Source organism: Manis javanica, chromosome 14, assembly GCF_040802235.1.
Source record: "Manis javanica isolate MJ-LG chromosome 14, MJ_LKY, whole genome shotgun sequence".
Lineage (NCBI taxonomy): Eukaryota > Metazoa > Chordata > Mammalia > Pholidota > Manidae > Manis > Manis javanica.
In genome coordinates, this window is record NC_133169.1 from 82,480,179 (window position 1) to 82,499,004 (window position 18,826).

At 38.0% G+C, this 18,826-nt stretch overlaps 1 protein-coding gene across 4 annotated transcripts in view; it reads left to right on the forward strand.

Annotated features, from left to right (window-relative positions):
* The first annotated feature begins 4,781 nt into the window (after positions 1-4,781).
* Positions 4,782-18,826, forward strand: part of SEC24A (SEC24 homolog A, COPII coat complex component) — a 60,635-nt gene continuing 46,590 nt past the window's right edge. For 3 of the 4 annotated variants that reach the window (XM_037016206.2, XM_037016204.2, XM_037016207.2), the window contains exon 1: positions 5,105-5,363. In XM_037016206.2, the coding sequence (XP_036872101.2) occupies positions 5,267-5,363 (97 nt within the window). In that variant the 5' untranslated portion in view covers positions 5,105-5,266. Of the gene's footprint in view, positions 5,364-18,826 lie in introns of all 4 variants that reach the window. The other variant, XM_037016205.2, reaches the window with a different exon arrangement.

Sequence of the window (18,826 nt, forward strand, 5' to 3'; positions counted from 1 at the left end):
GATTTGGGCTGTGCTATGGGAATCTTGACTCCCAAACCATAGAGCTTCTGGGTGGTTTTGAGCATAACAGAAGCATGATCAGGGGTGTTTTTGAAATTCTGCTCTGACAGCGGTGTGTGGGCTGTACTGGAGGAGGTCAAAACTGAAAACTGAGGTCAGTAATAAGGCTGCTACAATCATGCAGGTGAAAGGTCTCCTGGGCCTGTTTTGGATCAGCGGGAATAGAGAAACAGAGGGTCACGTGTGAGAAAGTCTAAAGGTTGGAGCCTACAAGATTTCATGATTGATTGCATATTGGTAGCAAAAGTAGATTTCAAAGTCCAAAGTTTTTATTTGGATTAGTGAGTCTACTCTCTATCGCCACTACACCCACCTTACTACATACAGGCTCCCATCATCTCTGGCCTAGGTTACTGCAACAACTCTATTATTTCCCTTCCAATCAACAATCCTCAATGCTGGATTGGATCAAATTACTCCTCTGTTTACAGATCTTCAACTGCTTCCCAAAGTCTGTAAACTCCTGATGTCTTCCTTATCATGCTCTGTTGCTTTGGACCCCTTTATTTCTCCAGTCTTATTTCTTGCCATTCTACCTTGCTCACCAGAGGAAGCTCATTACTGCCCCTGAGCCTCATGGGTGCTGTTTCCCTTGCCCAGGGCCCTTCTTCTCCCCATTTCTTTTGCATAGTTAGTTTTCTTATACTTTAGATCATAGCTTAAATGTCCCCTCCTGTGCTAATCATCCTATCCAATTAGGTCCCTGCTTTCTATCCTCTATCTCAGTACCAATACCTCAATAGCACTTACCAAATTTTAAACTTGAAAATATGTATTTATTTACACTTTTATTTCATTTGCTCCACCATAAGCTCCACAGAAGGAAGAGACCTCATTTGTCCTGTTCTGTTTTTGCTTGGTGCTTAGCACAGTGCCTGGCATATGGAAGGCATTTAATCAATATTTTCTGAATGAATTAATTCATCAATGAAGGAGGCTGGTGATGTCAATTCAGCAGAAAGTATAATGAAAAGGATAGGTTTAGAGGGGATGTTGCATCTCAGATCTCTGATACTATGGTGCTAAGGTGTTTGTAGAGGGCGTTAAGGGCAGAGGGACATATTTGGGGTTAGAAGAGGAAAAAGAATTGGCATTTGATATTGCACCTCTAATGCTGATCAGGGGGTATGGGGTCTGACACTATTTCAGTTACACTATTAGGTCTGCATCAAATGGGACACCATACAGCATAATAGTTAAAATAAACTAAAAGAATTACAGAGGATATAGTTTAGAAACAAGTGCTAGGGATGTGGTTCAGGCTGTAAGTGCAATATGAACTTGTAGTATTGAATTAGTGAGGGTCAAAATAGTGAGAACAGAAGATTGGAAGAGATGACTATTTTTTTATTAAAGTATCATTGATATACACTCTTATGAAGTGTCACATGAAAAACACTGTGGTTACTACATTCACCCATACCAAGACTCCCCCATACCCCACTGAAGTCACTGTCCATCAGTATGGTAAGATGCCACAGAGTCACTACTTGAAGAGATTTAAATTTATTCACTCAAAAATATTTACTGAACACCTGTTAAGTGTAAGGCCCCAACCCAAGGGCTGAGACTACAAATGTGAGCAGGACATAGTCCCTGTGTTTCTGCTCTCTGACAGTCTAAACTAGTAGACAGACATGAAATCAAAACGATTATCTTAGAATTGGCAGGTTATGCACAGAATTTTATTCCATTAAAGATAAACACAGACCCAGATATATAACAATGATAAGTGTCACAAAGAAAAACAAAAACAAGCAGTATAAGAGGGATAGAGAGTTAGCAGGGAGGGTATGCTCTTGCATAGGGTGTTCAGAGAAGCCCTTGTCAATAAGGTCTTATTTGAATAAAGGCTGAATGGGTGAGAGATTGAGCTACATGGGTGTCTTGGGGAAGAGCAGTCCAGGTAATGGAACTAAGTGTAAAAGGCAGGTTTTTATACTTGATTGATTGCATGTTGGTAGCAAACAGCAAGTTTGGAGTGGAATAAGAGGGAGTGTGGAAGAAAATGAGGCCAGGTCAAGGGACGCCTTGCAGGATATAGAAAGGACTTGGGATTTTACTCTGCATGAGATAAGCCTTTCAGAGAAACTTTAACTTGATAGAGTAGGCACAGGGAGCAATTTACAGGTTTGGCGGTACAGGAAAATAAGAACAGAATCAGTATTTAGGAACTCATTTCACCATGTAGGATAGATTGGAGAGGAAACCAGAAAGGCTATCCCAACAGTTCAAGATGATGAAAACTAACCAGTGGGCAGTGGGAATGGCAAGAACTATGTAAAGATGAAGTTTCAAAAAGAAGCAATGGGATTCACCTGCTTGGTGTTAGATGCCCGCACTTGGGATGCAGCTTCAGAGTACTGACTTAGGATACAAACAGATGTCCTGCAAGAGGCAAATGAGGCTAAAGGAACTGTTCCTAAAATGGAGCCACAGAGAGTTTCAGAATAAACTTATTTGTAATCGAAACCATTTTTTTGTTTGTTTGAAATAGAACAAATTTAAAAAAATAATTAAAGGACCTAAAATAATTCTCCTATCCTGAAAAGTAAATATGATTCAGTTTATCATCTGACAATTCAGCATTCAAGAGCAGGCAGGCAAAGGGGCCTTGGTGTGAGCTGAAGTTCACTTCTGCAAGCCAGCAGACTTTATTAGGAATGACTGTTTTCCTCTTTTGAGTCTAAATAATCAACTTTAATGGAATACTTTTTTGTAGTGCTGTTTCCTCACTGAAACGTTTTTATATCACTTATTTTGTTGCTTATAATTTTAAGTAGGGTTGAAGGCTTTGCAAATAATGTGCATGACACCTGAATATACATATGAAGGGTGTATATGTGGCAGAAGGGTCCTGTTATTCTAGAAAACAAGGATAAAAAAGTAGAATATATTAGTGACATCAATTTAGGAAAGTGTGTGGTAGTACAGGGCAGATAAAGGTAGTTGACCAAAGAAATACCAATACCTTCAACAACTGGTAATTGCACTAATAATTTTTTCTTGATGTTTATGTGGCAATACTTTAAGAAGTCAGAGGAGGATTTGACAATGTGTGGATATTTCATGTAAAAATTACTTAACTGTTTTTAAGTGCTGTTTCACCTCAATTACTTAAACTTACTTTCCTACTATCCCTGAGGGCAGGCAAATGACAAACGTTGCTTTTCTCCTCAATATTTTAAAGCTGACTACAGTGAAAATTTTAAAAACACTTGAAAGACTTAACCAAATTTTGGGGGGAATAAAAGCAACATAGAGACTTAGGAGTGGAGAAAATTTTAGAAAAAGTATTGTTTAATTACCAGCCAATTATTTGTTTATTTAACCTGATTTAATCAATGAGATTATTTATGTTTAAAAATGTCTAATCTTTTCCATCAGTTTTTTTTTTCCTTTGAACCCACAGATATTGCTTGAACAGAACAAAGTCCAAAGAAAACTTGATTTAACCAAATCAAACTCTTGAGCTAAGGTCAACAAACCAAGATCATTAAGGAATTGCCTTAAAAAAAAAAAACTAAACTAATATAAGTTTGAGATCAAATATAAGCATGTGCCCCTTTGAAGAGTGACTCTACTTTTCCACCTGACCTCAGAAAGATTCAGTTTCTAACATCTGTTTCTCTTGAAAACATTGAGAGGCTTGTGTTTGTCTATCTATTTAAGTGTTCCTGGGATAGAGGATTTGAGATTTTGTTTATAGGGGCTCTAAGAGGAAAACGGTTTGACCAAAAGCAATCTCTTCATCCTAAAGAAGACGTTGCACTTGTATGTTGAACAAAGGAGTTTAATTGTTGAATTCCACACAAAGCAAGTATATTTTTAAGTATGGTTCTGGGGTAACCGATAAAAACATGGTTAGGATAAAATTTAACAGTTATGTGAATTCTTACTGTATGCTTTTCAGGTCTGACACAGGAGTTTAGGTCTTCCTCATTTTTTACCTAATACAACATTTCATAGCAGGGATTTGATATTAAATAAGTAAAATGTACTTCACCCTTCACAGGTTGCGAAACCCTTGGCATGACACTTTAATCAACAGTACAAATTTGTAGTTTAAAGAAGGGCTTATCATTAGCTCAGAGCAGGAAAAACCTAAGTAGAGTAAAGACAGTTAAAATGATTACTGAGATTGTCAATTAACTATGTTGTCTAATCACTCCAGTTTCCACCTCCCTCTGGGGGGAGGTGTAAATTAAAAAATCTACTTGGGGGAAAAAAATGTCTACTTGCCCAGAAAGGAAGTTTCAACGTTTTACCTTACTGTAAACTCTTAGAAGAGGAACTGAAACTGCCATTTAAATGTGCTATTCAACGTGCTGTTAATGAGCTTTGGCGTGACTATGCTGTGAATCCTCCAGTCCAAAAGCAAAGGCCTCCTCCTTGATCTGATTAACTTTTAACAAGTGTACATATCAACCACCCTTTAAAAAAAAATTCCCTTACAATTTACACCTGGAAAAAGATGAAATATAAAGGTGCAATAAATATTCATTGCTTCAACTACCAGAGGTATAGTTTCAACAGAAGACGATGACGTCTGTCGTCTCAGGTAATCTTCAAAAAAAATCCAAGGAGACGCTCCGTAAGTCCCCCGGCAACGAAAGCGGCTACCGAAGCACTGATTGCCTTAAGATCCTGACTCGGCCGACGAGATGACGTTCACGACTGCGGGGATTTCCGTGGCGGTGACACACGCCACTTCCGGCCGGCGGTGAGAGTCAGTGACGTGGCAGGCGAGGCCGAGCACGGTCTTTCTGGCCGGGACACCCGAAGCTATCAGGTAACCTTCCAGGCAGTCCCGTGGGGAGAAGAAAGCGGACCGATAGCAGCGGCGGCTGCTAGCCCGGAGCCGGAAGTGCCACGTGTCCCGATTGCGCTTGCGCGGCCGGCTGCTGACAGACATTTCCGGCCAAGGCCTCCCTCCTTCTCTCTCCGCTTGGGTGCTGCTTCCAGCCCGGCGTTCTGTCCCCACCTTGCCGACTCCCAAGTCTTAGCTCCCAGGTCAGGCCGTGGCCGCCGGCGGGCTGGGAAGAATGCCGCGCCATGCCTAAGGCTGGGTGCGCTGCCCTCTTTCCCCGCCTTCATTCCTGAGTCGTACCCCGTTCCCTGGCTTCCAGCAGTCGTCTTTCAGCTCTTCGTTTGGCACTGTCGCCGACCCGACCAGCCCCTTCCAACTCCGATAACCAGCGTTGTCATGTCCCAGCCGGGGGTACCGGCCTCCGGCGGCGCCCCAACCGGCCTCCAGACCCAGAACGGGGCTGCCTCGGCCTTGGGGTCTCCTTACACCAACGGTAAGTACCGCCTGGGGACGGGGGCAGGGCGCAGCGAGGGCCCGAGCTCCAGCTGATACTTGGTTGCTGCCACCGTCCGAGGCGACGGGAGGAGAGGGTGCACTCCGCGCCGGGGTAAGTAACGAGTGGTTGGGGGGCTGCTGGGCACCGAGACCGCGGCGAATATGCTCCCGCAATCCTGGGCTCGTTTTTATGTTTCATAGTTATTTATTCATTTGCTCATCAAACTGTTAATGAGCATTTGGCGGTATTCAGTCCTGGGTCTGCATGGCTGAAAAATATAGATTCGGTCAATACTTCAGAACCCGCATACAAGGCTCATAGTGTCTATGTGCTTTCCCACTCCGTGTCACCTCACTCCTGTCTTCTGGAGAGCAAAGTTTGGGGTTTGATTCGTTTCAGTCCACAGGGGGGTTCGCACTCAGTCTGAATTTGCGGAGATGAAGGAATGATTGTGCTTTTGGGAGACCCCCTGGGGCCTGCTCATTTCTCTCAGAACCGTCCCAGAATTGTACTTAGGCCACCTGTTCAGTTTTTCAGCTTTAGAAGAACCGAATAGAGGGGAGAATCACCTGTTTGATTTCCAGAGGTCTTTTCACCACTTGAAAAATGATTGGACAGAACTCTCTGAACCTCTGATGAGAGTGTATGGCACTATAATTTGTCATTTGGTGCGAGAGTGTCTTATAATTTTATAATCCTCTTCTAGGATTCTTTAAGTTGTTCTGCATTGTGATTTGCTAAGTTCGCAATTGATGAAATGGAGAAAGATATTTCCTGCCAACAGCTTATCAAGTAACCAATTTACTTATAACTGGTTAATTGAAACAAAACTAGTAGAACAATATTAATATACTTAAATTGCACATTGGAATCTAAGATTTCTGTGAAGCTGGTGAAAACAACCAATAATTAAAATAGTTCGTTTACATTGTTTTTAGAGATGACTACTGTTTTCTTTACAAAAAAGCTCTTAAAGATTTTTAAAAATGTGAGTAGGCAGGTATGTAGGCAGAAGCAAGAATAAGTGTGAGTAAACACTGAAATGGTGTTACGTTGAATTAATTGTTTACTCAAATTTATGGTAACGTTATGTAAACTACGTCTTATTCCAGGCTATTTTTAGTAACATTTCCACTGAAGATGAACTAATTTTAAGATACTTTATGGTCAAAAAACATAAGATGCCATAGGGCAATGGCTTCCTCTTATAATCTGTAAATCATCATTTTACATGAACTTTAAATGGTAAATCCAACAGATATGCTTGTAAGCTTATATTTAAGGGTATTTTTTATAATTTTGAAATGTTAAAGGAATTCAGCTGCTGTGATGTGCTGTATTGGTTATGTTGTCACTATTTTGATTTGATTCAGCCTAACAGACATTTGTTGCACACTTTTTAAGTTATGTCCTTGAGAATTTAAATGAGACTGAGTAAACAGTGATGTACACAGGTTGCCCAGAGCTAATTGTGGATTCAGATTGGGAAGAAAATTATAGGACTGCAAATACACCCTTTTTAAGATAAAATTTTTAGTCTTTTTATAGGCTCCATTTCTAAAGTTTTTTTATAGCAGTATTCTCAGTGAAATGGCTAATGTCCTATAGTGGGTTCCTTTATTATTCATCCCACTAATAGAGAGTAGGGATGTGGTGGAGAATTGTAGGGGAGGATATTTCTCTAGAAGGATAAAACAAAAGTTAAATGTTAGAGTCTAGTTGGTTAACTCTTCCAAGGCAAAGATATCCTATTGCTGCTTAAATATCCTAATGGATACTCCTAAGCTTTAATTTTAATATAGCTTGCTTAAATTATGTAATACCATTCAGTGGGCTCTTCAGCTATTTTTTAGATTATAATCAAAAGGCTGAATAGTCACCTTTTTCATTTCTCTGTAACTTACTTTCATGTTACACGGTGTCATAGAATTCCACACACACCAAGACATTTATTTCTGTGGTAGATTGTTTACACTGCACTGCACTCTAAAGGTCGTCTAGACAGGTTTTTCTAAGTCTTTGTGTAGACTTGTGTACACAATTTCTTTGCTAAAATTTATAGTGAAAGTGGGAAACTACTTCAATTCGCAGATTTCATCTGATTGCCATATAATAAGGCTAAAGGCAAACATGACTCCCACTTTTTTTTGTATCATTAATCTACAAGTACATGAGCAATATTATGTTTACTAGACTCCCCCATCATCAGGTCCCCCCCACATATCCCATTACAGTCACTATCCCATCAGCGTAGTAAGATGCTATAGATTCACTACTTGTCTTCTTTGTGTTGTACATCCCTCCCCATACCCCCCGCCCCCGCTACATTATGTCTGCTAGTAGTAATGCCCCTTTTTCTTCCCCTTGTCCCTCCCTTCCTACCCATCCTCCCCAGTACCTTTCCCTTTGATAACTGTTAGTCCATTCTTGGGTTCTGTGAGTCTGCTGCTGTTTTGTTCCTTCAGTTTTTTTCTTTGTTCTTATACTCCACAGATGAATGAAATCATTTGATAGTTGTCTTTTTCTGCCTGGCTTATTTCACTGGGCATAATACCCTCTAGCTTCATCCATGTTGTTGCAAACGGTAGAATTTGTTTTCTTCTTATGGCTGAATAATATTCCATTGTGTATATGTACCACATCTTTAAACATTCATCTACAGAGGGACACTTAGGTTGCTTCCATTTCTTGGCTACTGTAAATAGTGCTGCAATAAACATAGGGGTGCATATGTCTTTTTCAAACTGGGCTGCGGCATTCTTAGGGTAAATTCCTAGGAGTGGAATTCCTGGGCTAAGTGGCATTTCTATTTTGAGCTTTTTGAGGAACCTCCATATTGCTTTCCACAATGGTTGAACTACTTTACATTCCCACCAGCAGTGTAGGAGGGTTCCCCTTTCTCCACAACCTCGCCAACATTTGTTGTTGTTTGTCTTTTGGATGATGGCCATCCTTTCTGGTGTGAGGTAATACCTCATTGTTGTTTTAATTTGCATTTCTCTGATGATTAGTGATGTGGAACATCTTTTCTGAATGTGTCTGTTGGCCATCGGAATGTCTTTGGAGAACTGTCGGTTCAGCTCCTCTGCCCATTTTTTAATTGGATTATTTGCTTTTTGTTTGTTGAGGTGCATGAGCTCTTTATATACATTGGATGTCAACCCTTTATCGGATCTGTCATTTATGAATATATTCTCCCATACTGTAGGATGCCTTTTTGTTCTATTGATGGTGTCCTTTGCTGTACAGAAGCTTTTCAGCTTGATATAGTTCCACTTGTTCATTTTTGCTTTTGTTTCCCTTGCCTGGGGAGATATGTTCATGAAGAAGTTGCTCATGTTTATGTCCAAGAGATTTTTGCTCATGTGTATGTCCAAGAGATTTTTGCCCATGTTTTTTTCTAAGAGTTTTATGGTTTCATAACTTACATTCAAGTCTTTGATCCATTTGGAATTTACTTTGTGTATGGGGTTAGACAATGATCCAGTTTCATTCTCTTAGATGTAGCTGTCCAGTTTTGCCAACACCAGCTGTTGAAGAGGCTGTCATTTCCCCATTGTATGTCCATGGCTCCTTTATCAAATATTAATTGACCATATATGTTTGGGTTAATATCTGGATGGTCTATTCTGTTCCACTGGTCTGTGGGTCTGTTCTTGTGCTAGTAACAAATTGTCTTGATTATTGTGGCTTTGTAGTAGAGTTTGACAAACTGAGATGAGTGGTCAAGTAAGTAGCTCAAGGTGGAACCTAGAACCTAGAATCTCTTTGATTCTGAAGCTGCTGGTTGGTGACTGAGAAGCAATCATCTGCATTTATTTTAATCTCTTGTTTGCTTCTTTGCTTCTCTAACCTTTCTAATTTAGCTTCTGTTCCCATGCACCCCTGAAAACTGCCCTTAATGAGGCCACAAATGATGTTTCGGATATTAAGTATAAAAAACATTTTTCAGTCCTCTTTTTATTTTCTAAGCAGCAATTGATAAGCTTTCCAATACTCCTTTTTGTTTCATGCTCTTCTGGTTTTCTTTCTACCTTTTTGGTTGCTTTTCATTAATAGCAGTATTTTCAATATTTCAACCCTTTTTGATTGCTTCTTCCACTTTCTCTCTCTGTCTCTCCCCCTCCATCCCTCCCTCCCTTAAGTGCTGGTGTTCCTCAGGGTTCTGACCTGTTCTCTTCCTTTTCTTTCCCCCTTTGTTTTCTTTCTTTTAAAAAATAACCATAAACACATAGTTCACATGGTTTCTTTGACTGGTTGTCTTCTTTTCATACCCTATACATACGTACTCCCTGGATGATGTCATTAATTTCCATGGTATCAAACATTGTATATATGCCAGTGACTCCCAAAGTTATAAGCTGAAACCCACCTCTTCGGCTTCAGATAGATGTCTCTCTGTTGGACACCTTCACTTGGATTTCTTGGTGGCACCTGAAAGTATGTTCAAGAACATTCTTCACTCTCTCTTCCCTTTTCTCTCCTCTGCAGTTCTTTTCTCTTCCTTCTGTCCCAGTGAATAGCACTGCCATCCACTGAGCTGCTCCAGTTCGAATCCTATCATCCTTGATTCCTTTCTCTATTCAAGTCCACATCAATTCCCATATTCAATTCATTTCCACATAAAATCTCATGAGTTCCATTTCCTCATTTTTTTAAAAATTTATGTAATGTATAGGTGCTAAATATTTCTTTGCAACCCTAATGTTAAATTATTTTTTATAAAATATGTATACAAACACAAAACTTGGTTTAAACTTTCTCTCTTTATAGGTGTTGTACCATTGTAAAACCAAACAAATTAAAATAAAAACGTCTACGAAGGCAAACAATTCAAACACAAACATCAGATAATGTGATGGATTATGTTTGGCCAAAGCCCAAATTGATTAGACTGTTCTAATTTTGAACATGTTGAAACATCATCATTTGGGTAATTTTCATGGTCACTATTTCTCCTTTTTAAAGACGAAACCTGTTTTCAGTTGTTGGGGGAGAAAACTTTTCCTCTGCCCACTCAGTTTTAGTGCTTGGAACTCTTCAAATTAAACTGGCTGGACAGATTAACAAGAGAAAAGACAAAATTTACTCATGTACTATGAGAGTTCACAAAAATGTAACTCAAGGAGGTGAATAGAATTTGGGACTTACATATCATTTTAATAGAGGAAGTGGGGAGAGCAGGGCACTTATGGGAAAACACATGATTTTTAGGAAAAAGAAATGAGTCCTTAGAATAGATGGAAGATTTGATTGTTTGTGACAGTATATGTTTAGGTGTGGCATGAAGACTTCTCATCTCAGTCTTCCCTGGTTGCTCCTGTCGTGGGGGAGATTTATGATAATTGGATTCTTTTGCGTTCTTTTGGGAGGCTCTGTTTTTAGGCAGATAAAAAAAAATTTCAGGAACTCATGCCCTTTGCTCAAAGTCATTTTTATGCCACAGTTGTGTATTCTGGACCCTTTTACAATTTCTGATCCGTTATTTTGATGAGTTATTATTAATGACTTCAGAGTAAAAAAATTAAAATCCATTTAATGAAAACTTCATTATATATTTACTACTGTATTTCTAATGAAGTACTGCAAATGGGTACATATAAAAATAAAGTTTTCACATTATAGTCACAGTGGATCTATGAGAGTGGTTACTACAAAGCAGGTTCTGTTGTATTTGTCTTTCCACCATGTGGTCTTATGACTGTGTATTCTCATTTTCTTTATTGATCTACTGTAAAACTCTTACTTATTTTGTGGATTTTGATGACATTTGGTTTTCACTTGGTTGCACCTGGCTTGAAGGCCTCTTTAGTAATAGCCTATGATAAAACAGTAAATAAATATTTGAAAGTGTACCATGAAGTCTTGTGGCAGTACTAGGCTGTGAGATGTCCTATTTTATTCCAGTTGATCCAAAATATTCTTACAAATTAACTTTATAAATGTTTCCATCAATTCAAACACCTCTTATATTCTGACTGCTGCTATTTAGTCAGTCGGATTACTGCTGAGGACTCCATCCAGTCTCTAATATCTCCTCCAGTCCCCAAGAGGTTCTTTTATGTGCAAATTTATGTCTCACAGGCATATGTCTCCAAGGCTCCCATTACCCTTAGTTTCAAATTCAGACACCTTAAGGGTGTAGCCCCAAAGTCCTGTTTCATTCAGACACTTGACTCGGTCATTTGACTTTTGTTCTGCCATACTGAAAATTTTCAGAATGCCCTTTCATCACTGTAGGTCATTGCACATGCTTCTCCCTTTTTTGGGAATACCATTGAAACTCCTTTTCCTGGGTGTAACTCCTATTATATCTGTAAGATTTCAGTTTAAAATTCCCATCCTCAGGAAACCGTCTTTGCTACCTTTCTGCCTTCAGTTTCAACCCAGTTCTGCTTCCGCCGTGCTCTCATAGTGCCCTGTGTTTCCACTCTCACAATTGCCCTTGCCTGGTTATTTGTCTTCCCATTTGGACTGTGAGCTCCTTGAGAGCAGGGATGGAGTGGATCTTACTCAAATGAGTCTTTTTCATCTGGGAATGAATAGAATGTTCTTAACTATTTGAAATAAAATGAATGATTAGCTTAAATAAAGGCTCAGTATTTAAATGGAAGAATAGAAAAATACTAGTTCAGATTTAATTATTTGGTTTACTGATAACAGTGTTGCAGTGTTAAGGACACAAGTACATGCTTCTTAGATGATGGCAGTAGCAAACATTTATTGAGTAGTAACTAAATGAGAAATACCATTATAAGTGTTTCATATAAATATGATCACTGTGCTAATTTCCTATTGCTGCTGTAAGAAATTGCCACAGGCTTAGTAGCTTAAATACAAATTTATCATCCTATACATGTGGAGGTCAGAAGCTTGAAATGGGTCTTCAGTGCTACTTTCGTTTCTGGCAGAGAATCTTGCCTTGTCCACCTTTGGAGGCTGTCCTTGTTCTTGACTCTTGGCCCCCTACCATCTTTATTTCTGCCTACCATACACATCAGCACTTGAGTTTAGATATGATCACTATTCCCATTTTATAAATGAGGAAACTGAGGTCTAGAAAGGTTAAACATCTTGCTCAAGGACAAACTACTACTAAATGTCAGAGCCAGAATTTGATCTCAGGTGGTTGTGCTCTTACTACTTTATAATGCCTCTTTGCATATATGTTCATATAGAGTGACATGCACTGTCATCAGGAAGTTGATTTGTATGGATTTATGATATTCCTTTAGATAGTTTTCTTAGAAAGTTCCAGAGATTGAATACGCACTATAGAGTTAGACTATATAGAAAATGTTTAGGAGTTTAGTGAACTGTGTTGACTTGTAGTGTGGAATCTGTAATCCCTTAAATCTTAATTTCTCAGGGAACCAGAATCTTGAGTCCTTTGAATAGGTCGATTTTGTAATTCATATATTTGTGTTAGGTAAATCATACATAATAAGCAAAGTATTAGAAACTGTAAATAGTTAATTTCCCAGAGTGTTAACTCTCTGATTTGATGTCTTGGAGATCAGCCAGGGTAATTTAAGTTACTTGTGTATTCTTTCTCCTTCCCTACTCTATGTGTTGTTACAAGAAGGATTCAAGATGGTTTTATAAATGGGTTATATAAACATTGAGAGAGGTAAAATTTAGGGAAAGTGAAACCTTTTAAGCCTGTGTGTATGATAAGATAATCACAGTATTTGGCTGCCTTCCATATATGATCAGAGTAGGTCAGTCTTATGGTTCCCAGAATATTTTCTTGGTTCTAAACATAGATTTATCATTCCCATTGGTGACTTCTAATTGGTGCCATTGAATAGTGGCTTTTCCCCTCTGACCGGTGTTTTTGTCTGCTCATAGTAAAATGATTCTAGGTCTAGGGCCACCATTGAAGTACTTTAAACACTTTTCTGTTGGCTAAGCATGGCATATTCACATTTATAAATAATATTGCTTTCTTCAGGGTCTTTAGACAGGGAGAATGCACTTGAAAGGTGCCAGGACTAAATGAATTTATTTAACTGTTCCTTTGGTCCCAGTGTTTTTCTTTCTTTTCTCTCTTTTTTTTTTCTTGTTTGGAAAGATGACTGTGATTTTGGTAATCTTTGATTTTCTGAAAATTTATAATGCCCTAAGTTTTAATTTATCAATTAAATAGGAGAGGGAATCACATCAAATATCTGATTCAGAATGGTACCATGCCGTATGGGGGAGACAAAGTTTATTTTGTGTCCAAAGAAGTTAAAATGATATTTTGACAGTAAAATTTAGTCTATTTGGCATCCTGTGGGATGAAATACTATATATGCTTAAATATAAGGTGACCCCTAGAAAAAAAACCAGTCCTCTATTTTCCCAATGAGAAGAATTCCTCCTTCCGAAGTTTTTTCAACTCACTTGAAAGTATGAAACTTTAGGGATGTGGATTAAGTGACCAAGTGACTACTTGTAATATTTAATGTTTTTTTATACTAACATGTACATATTTAAACTTTATGTTTAAAAATATATGTCTAAGTAACATTTCAAATGTTATATATATTAGATACATATACACAATGGAATATTATTCAGCCATAAGAAGAAAACAGATCCTACCATTTGCAACAACATAGGTGGAGCTGGAGGGTATTATGCTCAGTGAAATAAGCCAGGCAGAGAAAGACAAGTATCAAATGATTTCCCTCATCTGTGGAGTATAACAGCAAAGCAAAAACTGAAGGAACAAAACAGCAGTAGGCTCGCAGAACCCAAGAATGGACTAACAGTGGCCAAAGGGAAAGGGACTGGGGAGGGTGGGTGGGAAGGAAGGGAGAAGGGGAATAAGGGGCATTATGATTAGCACACATAATGTGGGGGTGGGGCACGGGGAAGGCAGTGTAACACAGAGAAGACAAGTAGTGACTCTACAGCATCTTACTATGCTGATGGACAGTGACTGTAATGGGGTATGTGGTGGGGACTTGATAATGGGGGGAATCTAGTAACCACAGTGTTGCTCGTGTGATTTTATATTAATGATACCAAAATTTAAAAAAATAAAGTCATACAATTTGTGGTCTTCTGTGATTAATTCTTTAATTTAGCATGCTATTTTCAAGGTTTATTAGTATAGCATGTGTCAGTTCTCCATTCCTTTTAAGACCAAATAATATTCCATTGTATGGATATGCCCCATTTTGTTTTTCCATTCATCAGCTGAAAGACTTTTGAGTTGTGTCTACCTTTTGGCTATTATGAATAATGCAATGAATTTTCCTGTGAAAATTTCTATATGGACGTATTTTTTCAGTTCTCTTGGCTCTATACTTAGGAATGGGCTTGATGGATCATTTGGTAATTCTAAGCTTTACATTTTGAGAAATTGCCAAACTATTTTCTAAAGTAGCTGCAGCATTTTGCATTCCCACTAGCAATGTATGAGAGTCTCTAATTTTTCCACATCCTTGGCAGCATTTGCTATTGTCAGTCTTTGATTTTAGCCATCCTAGCAGGAGTGAAGTGGTATCTCATTGTGGTTTTTCACATTCATGTTTGACATCATTGTTGTCAACATTACTAGAACAGTTCTCCATACTACATAATTTTCACTTTTTTTAAAGTTGTTTGATTTATCACACTTTGAATCTGGGTAAGATGTTGTCCTTGATATTTTACCCTAAGCCACTAAGCTCTTATTAGCCTTTCTTATTTATTAAATATGTGTGATTTGTGGTCTGTACAATATAACCACTTAGTATTTCTTTAAACATTTTATTTTGGACCAATCCCAAATTTGTGAGTTGCAAGTACATTACAGTGAATATTTCCTTACTTTTTATTCCCTGAGCCATTTGAGAGTTAAGTTGCTGACATGATGTTTCATAACTCCTAAATACTTTAGTTTGTTTGTATTTTCTACAAATAACAGTGCTTTCCTAAGTTACTATCTTCTATTGCTCAGACATCATTCAACTTTCACCAGTTATCCAGTAAAACGTTTTATTTATAGCAAAATAATCCAGTCCAGAATCACAGTTAGCATTTAATTGTCATGCCTCTTTAGTGTTCTTCAATCTGAAACAGTTCCTCAGTCTTTCCTTAACTTTCATGATCCAGATGCTTTTGAAAATTACAAGCCAGCTGTGCTGTAGAATGTCCCTCAGTTTGGGTTTGTCTGATATTTCATTATGATTAGATTCAGATTATGCACAATACCAGAACTGTTACAGAAGAGATGCTGAATTCTCACTGCACCTTATCAGGTGGTGTATGATTTCATTTTTTTCCATTATTGATGATGTTTACTTTGATCACTTGATTAGGGTGGTGTCTGCCAAGTTTCTCCATAGTAAAGTTGCTCCTTTTCCCTTTGTAATTTGTAACTATTTTGTGGGGATATACTTTAAGACTAGGTAAATATCTCATTCCATTTTAGACTTATGTATTTATATTGGCATGGACTGTTTATTCAGTGGGTTATAATCCATCATCATTGTTCATTTTGATGCTTACCTTATATCAGATTTGGTCCATGAGTGCCCCTTCAGGCTGTCTTTTGTGTCCTTTTATCATGTCTCATCATTCTTGGCACTTCCTTGCTTCCTGGCACAATTAAGGTGTTGCAGGCTCATCTTGCATTTTCTAGGCTCAGGAATCAGCCATGATTACTTTTAATGGAGAATAGTATTTAGAAATCAAGAGCTTGGTACTAGATGTGACCCGTGCTATGAAAAGATGTGTGCTTCCAGTTTCACACTAGAGCTAGGGAATCTATCTATATAAATCCATTAGTTTCGATTGTAACCTCTAATGCAGGCCCACCATCACAGGTTCATTCTGGTGTCCCCCTTTGCATATATGTGACACCTTCTCTGAGAGTGAGAGACCTTGCTTCCACTGTCCTATACTCTCTATTTGATTAATTTCCCGTATGTAACCACTCTCCCATTGCTGGTGCTGCCCCCTCACTGTATTCCAGCTTCCTCACCTAATGTCTTTAGGACTGAATTTTTCAGGAAAGGGACTGTTTTGCTTTTCAGTTTGCTTGCAAGAATATCCAACATTATGGTGCTATATCATGGAATAATTTCTTTACCTTTATTTTAAGGGATCCCATCAGGTGATCACTGTAGCTAATGAATACTAGCCTTTATTAGAATTTATTCTCACTTTTCTCCAAATAATACTTTATTTTTCAAAGTAAGAGAGATTTATTCTTTTACTCATTTAACAGGCATTTATTGAGTACCAACTATATCATAGGCATGCTTTAGGTTCTGAGAATATAATAATGAACAAAAAAAGTCACTACCTTCATGGAGATTATGTTCGTTTTTGGTTTTGTTTGTTTAGTTTTTTTTTTTCCATGGTACATCTCGCCATTTATTTAGTTCCTCCTTAGTTTCTATCAGCATTGTTTTGTAATTTTCAATGTAAAAGTTATATACATCTTTCATTACATTTAACCACTGAGCATTTCATGTTTTTGATTCTTTTGTGAATGGAAATGTTTTTAGATTTTCCAAATGCTTGTTGCTAGAATATAGATGTGCACTTGAATTTAGTTTTTATTTTTAAATTTTTTGGAGCTTATGTTATAGTGAGGTAGACAGACTACAAATAAATAATGTAGTGTCATGAAAACACTAAAAAGAAAAATAAGGCAGGGTCAGAGGAGAAGAGAATAAAAGGTGCTATTTTAGATCCAGTGTTCAGGCAATGCCTTTTTTAAAAAAAATAATTATTTTAAATTAAAGTGTCATTGATATACAATCTTATGAAGTTTTCACATGAGCAACATTGTGATTTCAACATTCACCCATATTATCAAGTCCCCCCCACCCCATTGCAGTCACTGTCTATCAGTGTAGTAAGATGCTGTAGGGTCAGTACTTGTATTCTCCGTGCTCTGCTGCCTTCCCCATGACCTGCCTATATTGTGATTGTGAATTATAGTATTCCTTAATCCCCTTCTCCCTCTCTCCCCATTCACCCTCCCCAACCCCTTCTCTTTGGTAACTGCTAGTTCCTTCTTGAAGTCTGTGAGTCTGCTGCTGTTTTGTTCCATCAGTTTTGCTTTGTTGTTATACTCCACAAATGAGGGAAATTATTTGGTAGTTGTCTTTCTCTTCCTGGCTTATTTCACTGAGCCTAATACCCTCTAGATCCATCCATGTTGTCACAAATGGTAGGATTTGTTTTCTTTTTATGGCTGAATAATATTCCATTGTGTATGTGTACCACATCTTTACCCATTCATCTACTGATGGACACTTAGGTTGCTTCCATATCTTGGCTATTGTAAATAGTGCTGTGATAAACATAGGGGTGCATATGTCTTTTTGAATCTCTGATCCTGTTTTCTTAGGGTAAATTCCTAGGAGTGGAATTACTGGGTCAAATGGTATTTCTATTTTTAGTTTTTTGAGGAACCTCTATATTACTTCCACAATGGTTGAACTAATTTACATTCCCACCAACAGTGTAGAAGAGTTCCCCTTTTTCCATATCCTCACCAGCATTTGTTGTTTCTTGTCTTTTAGATGTTGTCCATCCTAATTGGTGTGAGGTGATAACTCATTGTGGTTTTAATTCACATTTCCCTGATTATTAGTAATGTGGCACTTCTTTTTTTGGTGTGCCACATCTTTTCACATGCTGGAAGGCTATCTGAATTTCTTCTTTGGAGAAGTGTCTGTTCAAATCCTCTGTCCATTTTTTAATTGGGTTATTTGTTTTTTGGGTGTTGAGATTATTATCCAAGAGAGAGACCTGAATAAAGAGGGGAAGTGAGATTTGGGGGAAGAGTGTTCTTGGCAGAGTAAAAAGTGAAGACCCTATGGTGGGAGCATATTTAAGGTTGTTATTTAAGGTTGTTGATGTAACATTAAGGTGGGTTTGACCATTTAGAGAGGAAGAGTAGGAAATTCTTTTTATAGTTCACTAGTGAACGAGGCCTTTGGCCATTAAATATACTAATTTTGATGTCAGTTGACATAGTAATCTCACCATAGGCATTTACTAAACTCAAAAGACGAGGGTTCCATTTATATATACATATTTAAAAGCAGCTTTCAGTTTTTACTGGAAATTATTCATTAAGCCATTTTATATTGTATGGTAAACTGTTGTAAGGTAGACTTGTGAGGATTTACATTTGTTTGGAACCGTAGATCTGCTCCAAGTTGGTTTAAGTACAACGTGCATAACCACATCTCCAAAGTTAGAGATATCAGATGAAAAGACTGCTGCTTGCCTATACAGATGATTAGTTATTGACTAATAGTATAATCAAATTAGGACTAGGGCCTAATGAGAGAAGAATGATGCTTGATTAAAATAAGGAAGAGAGATCTATAACAGCTTTAAAGTGTACAGTTCAGTGGTTTTTAGTGTATTCAGAGTTTTGCAACCATCACTGTGATGAGTTTTAGAGTGTTTTTATCATCCCATAAAGAAACTCTATATCCAATAGCAGTTACTCCCCA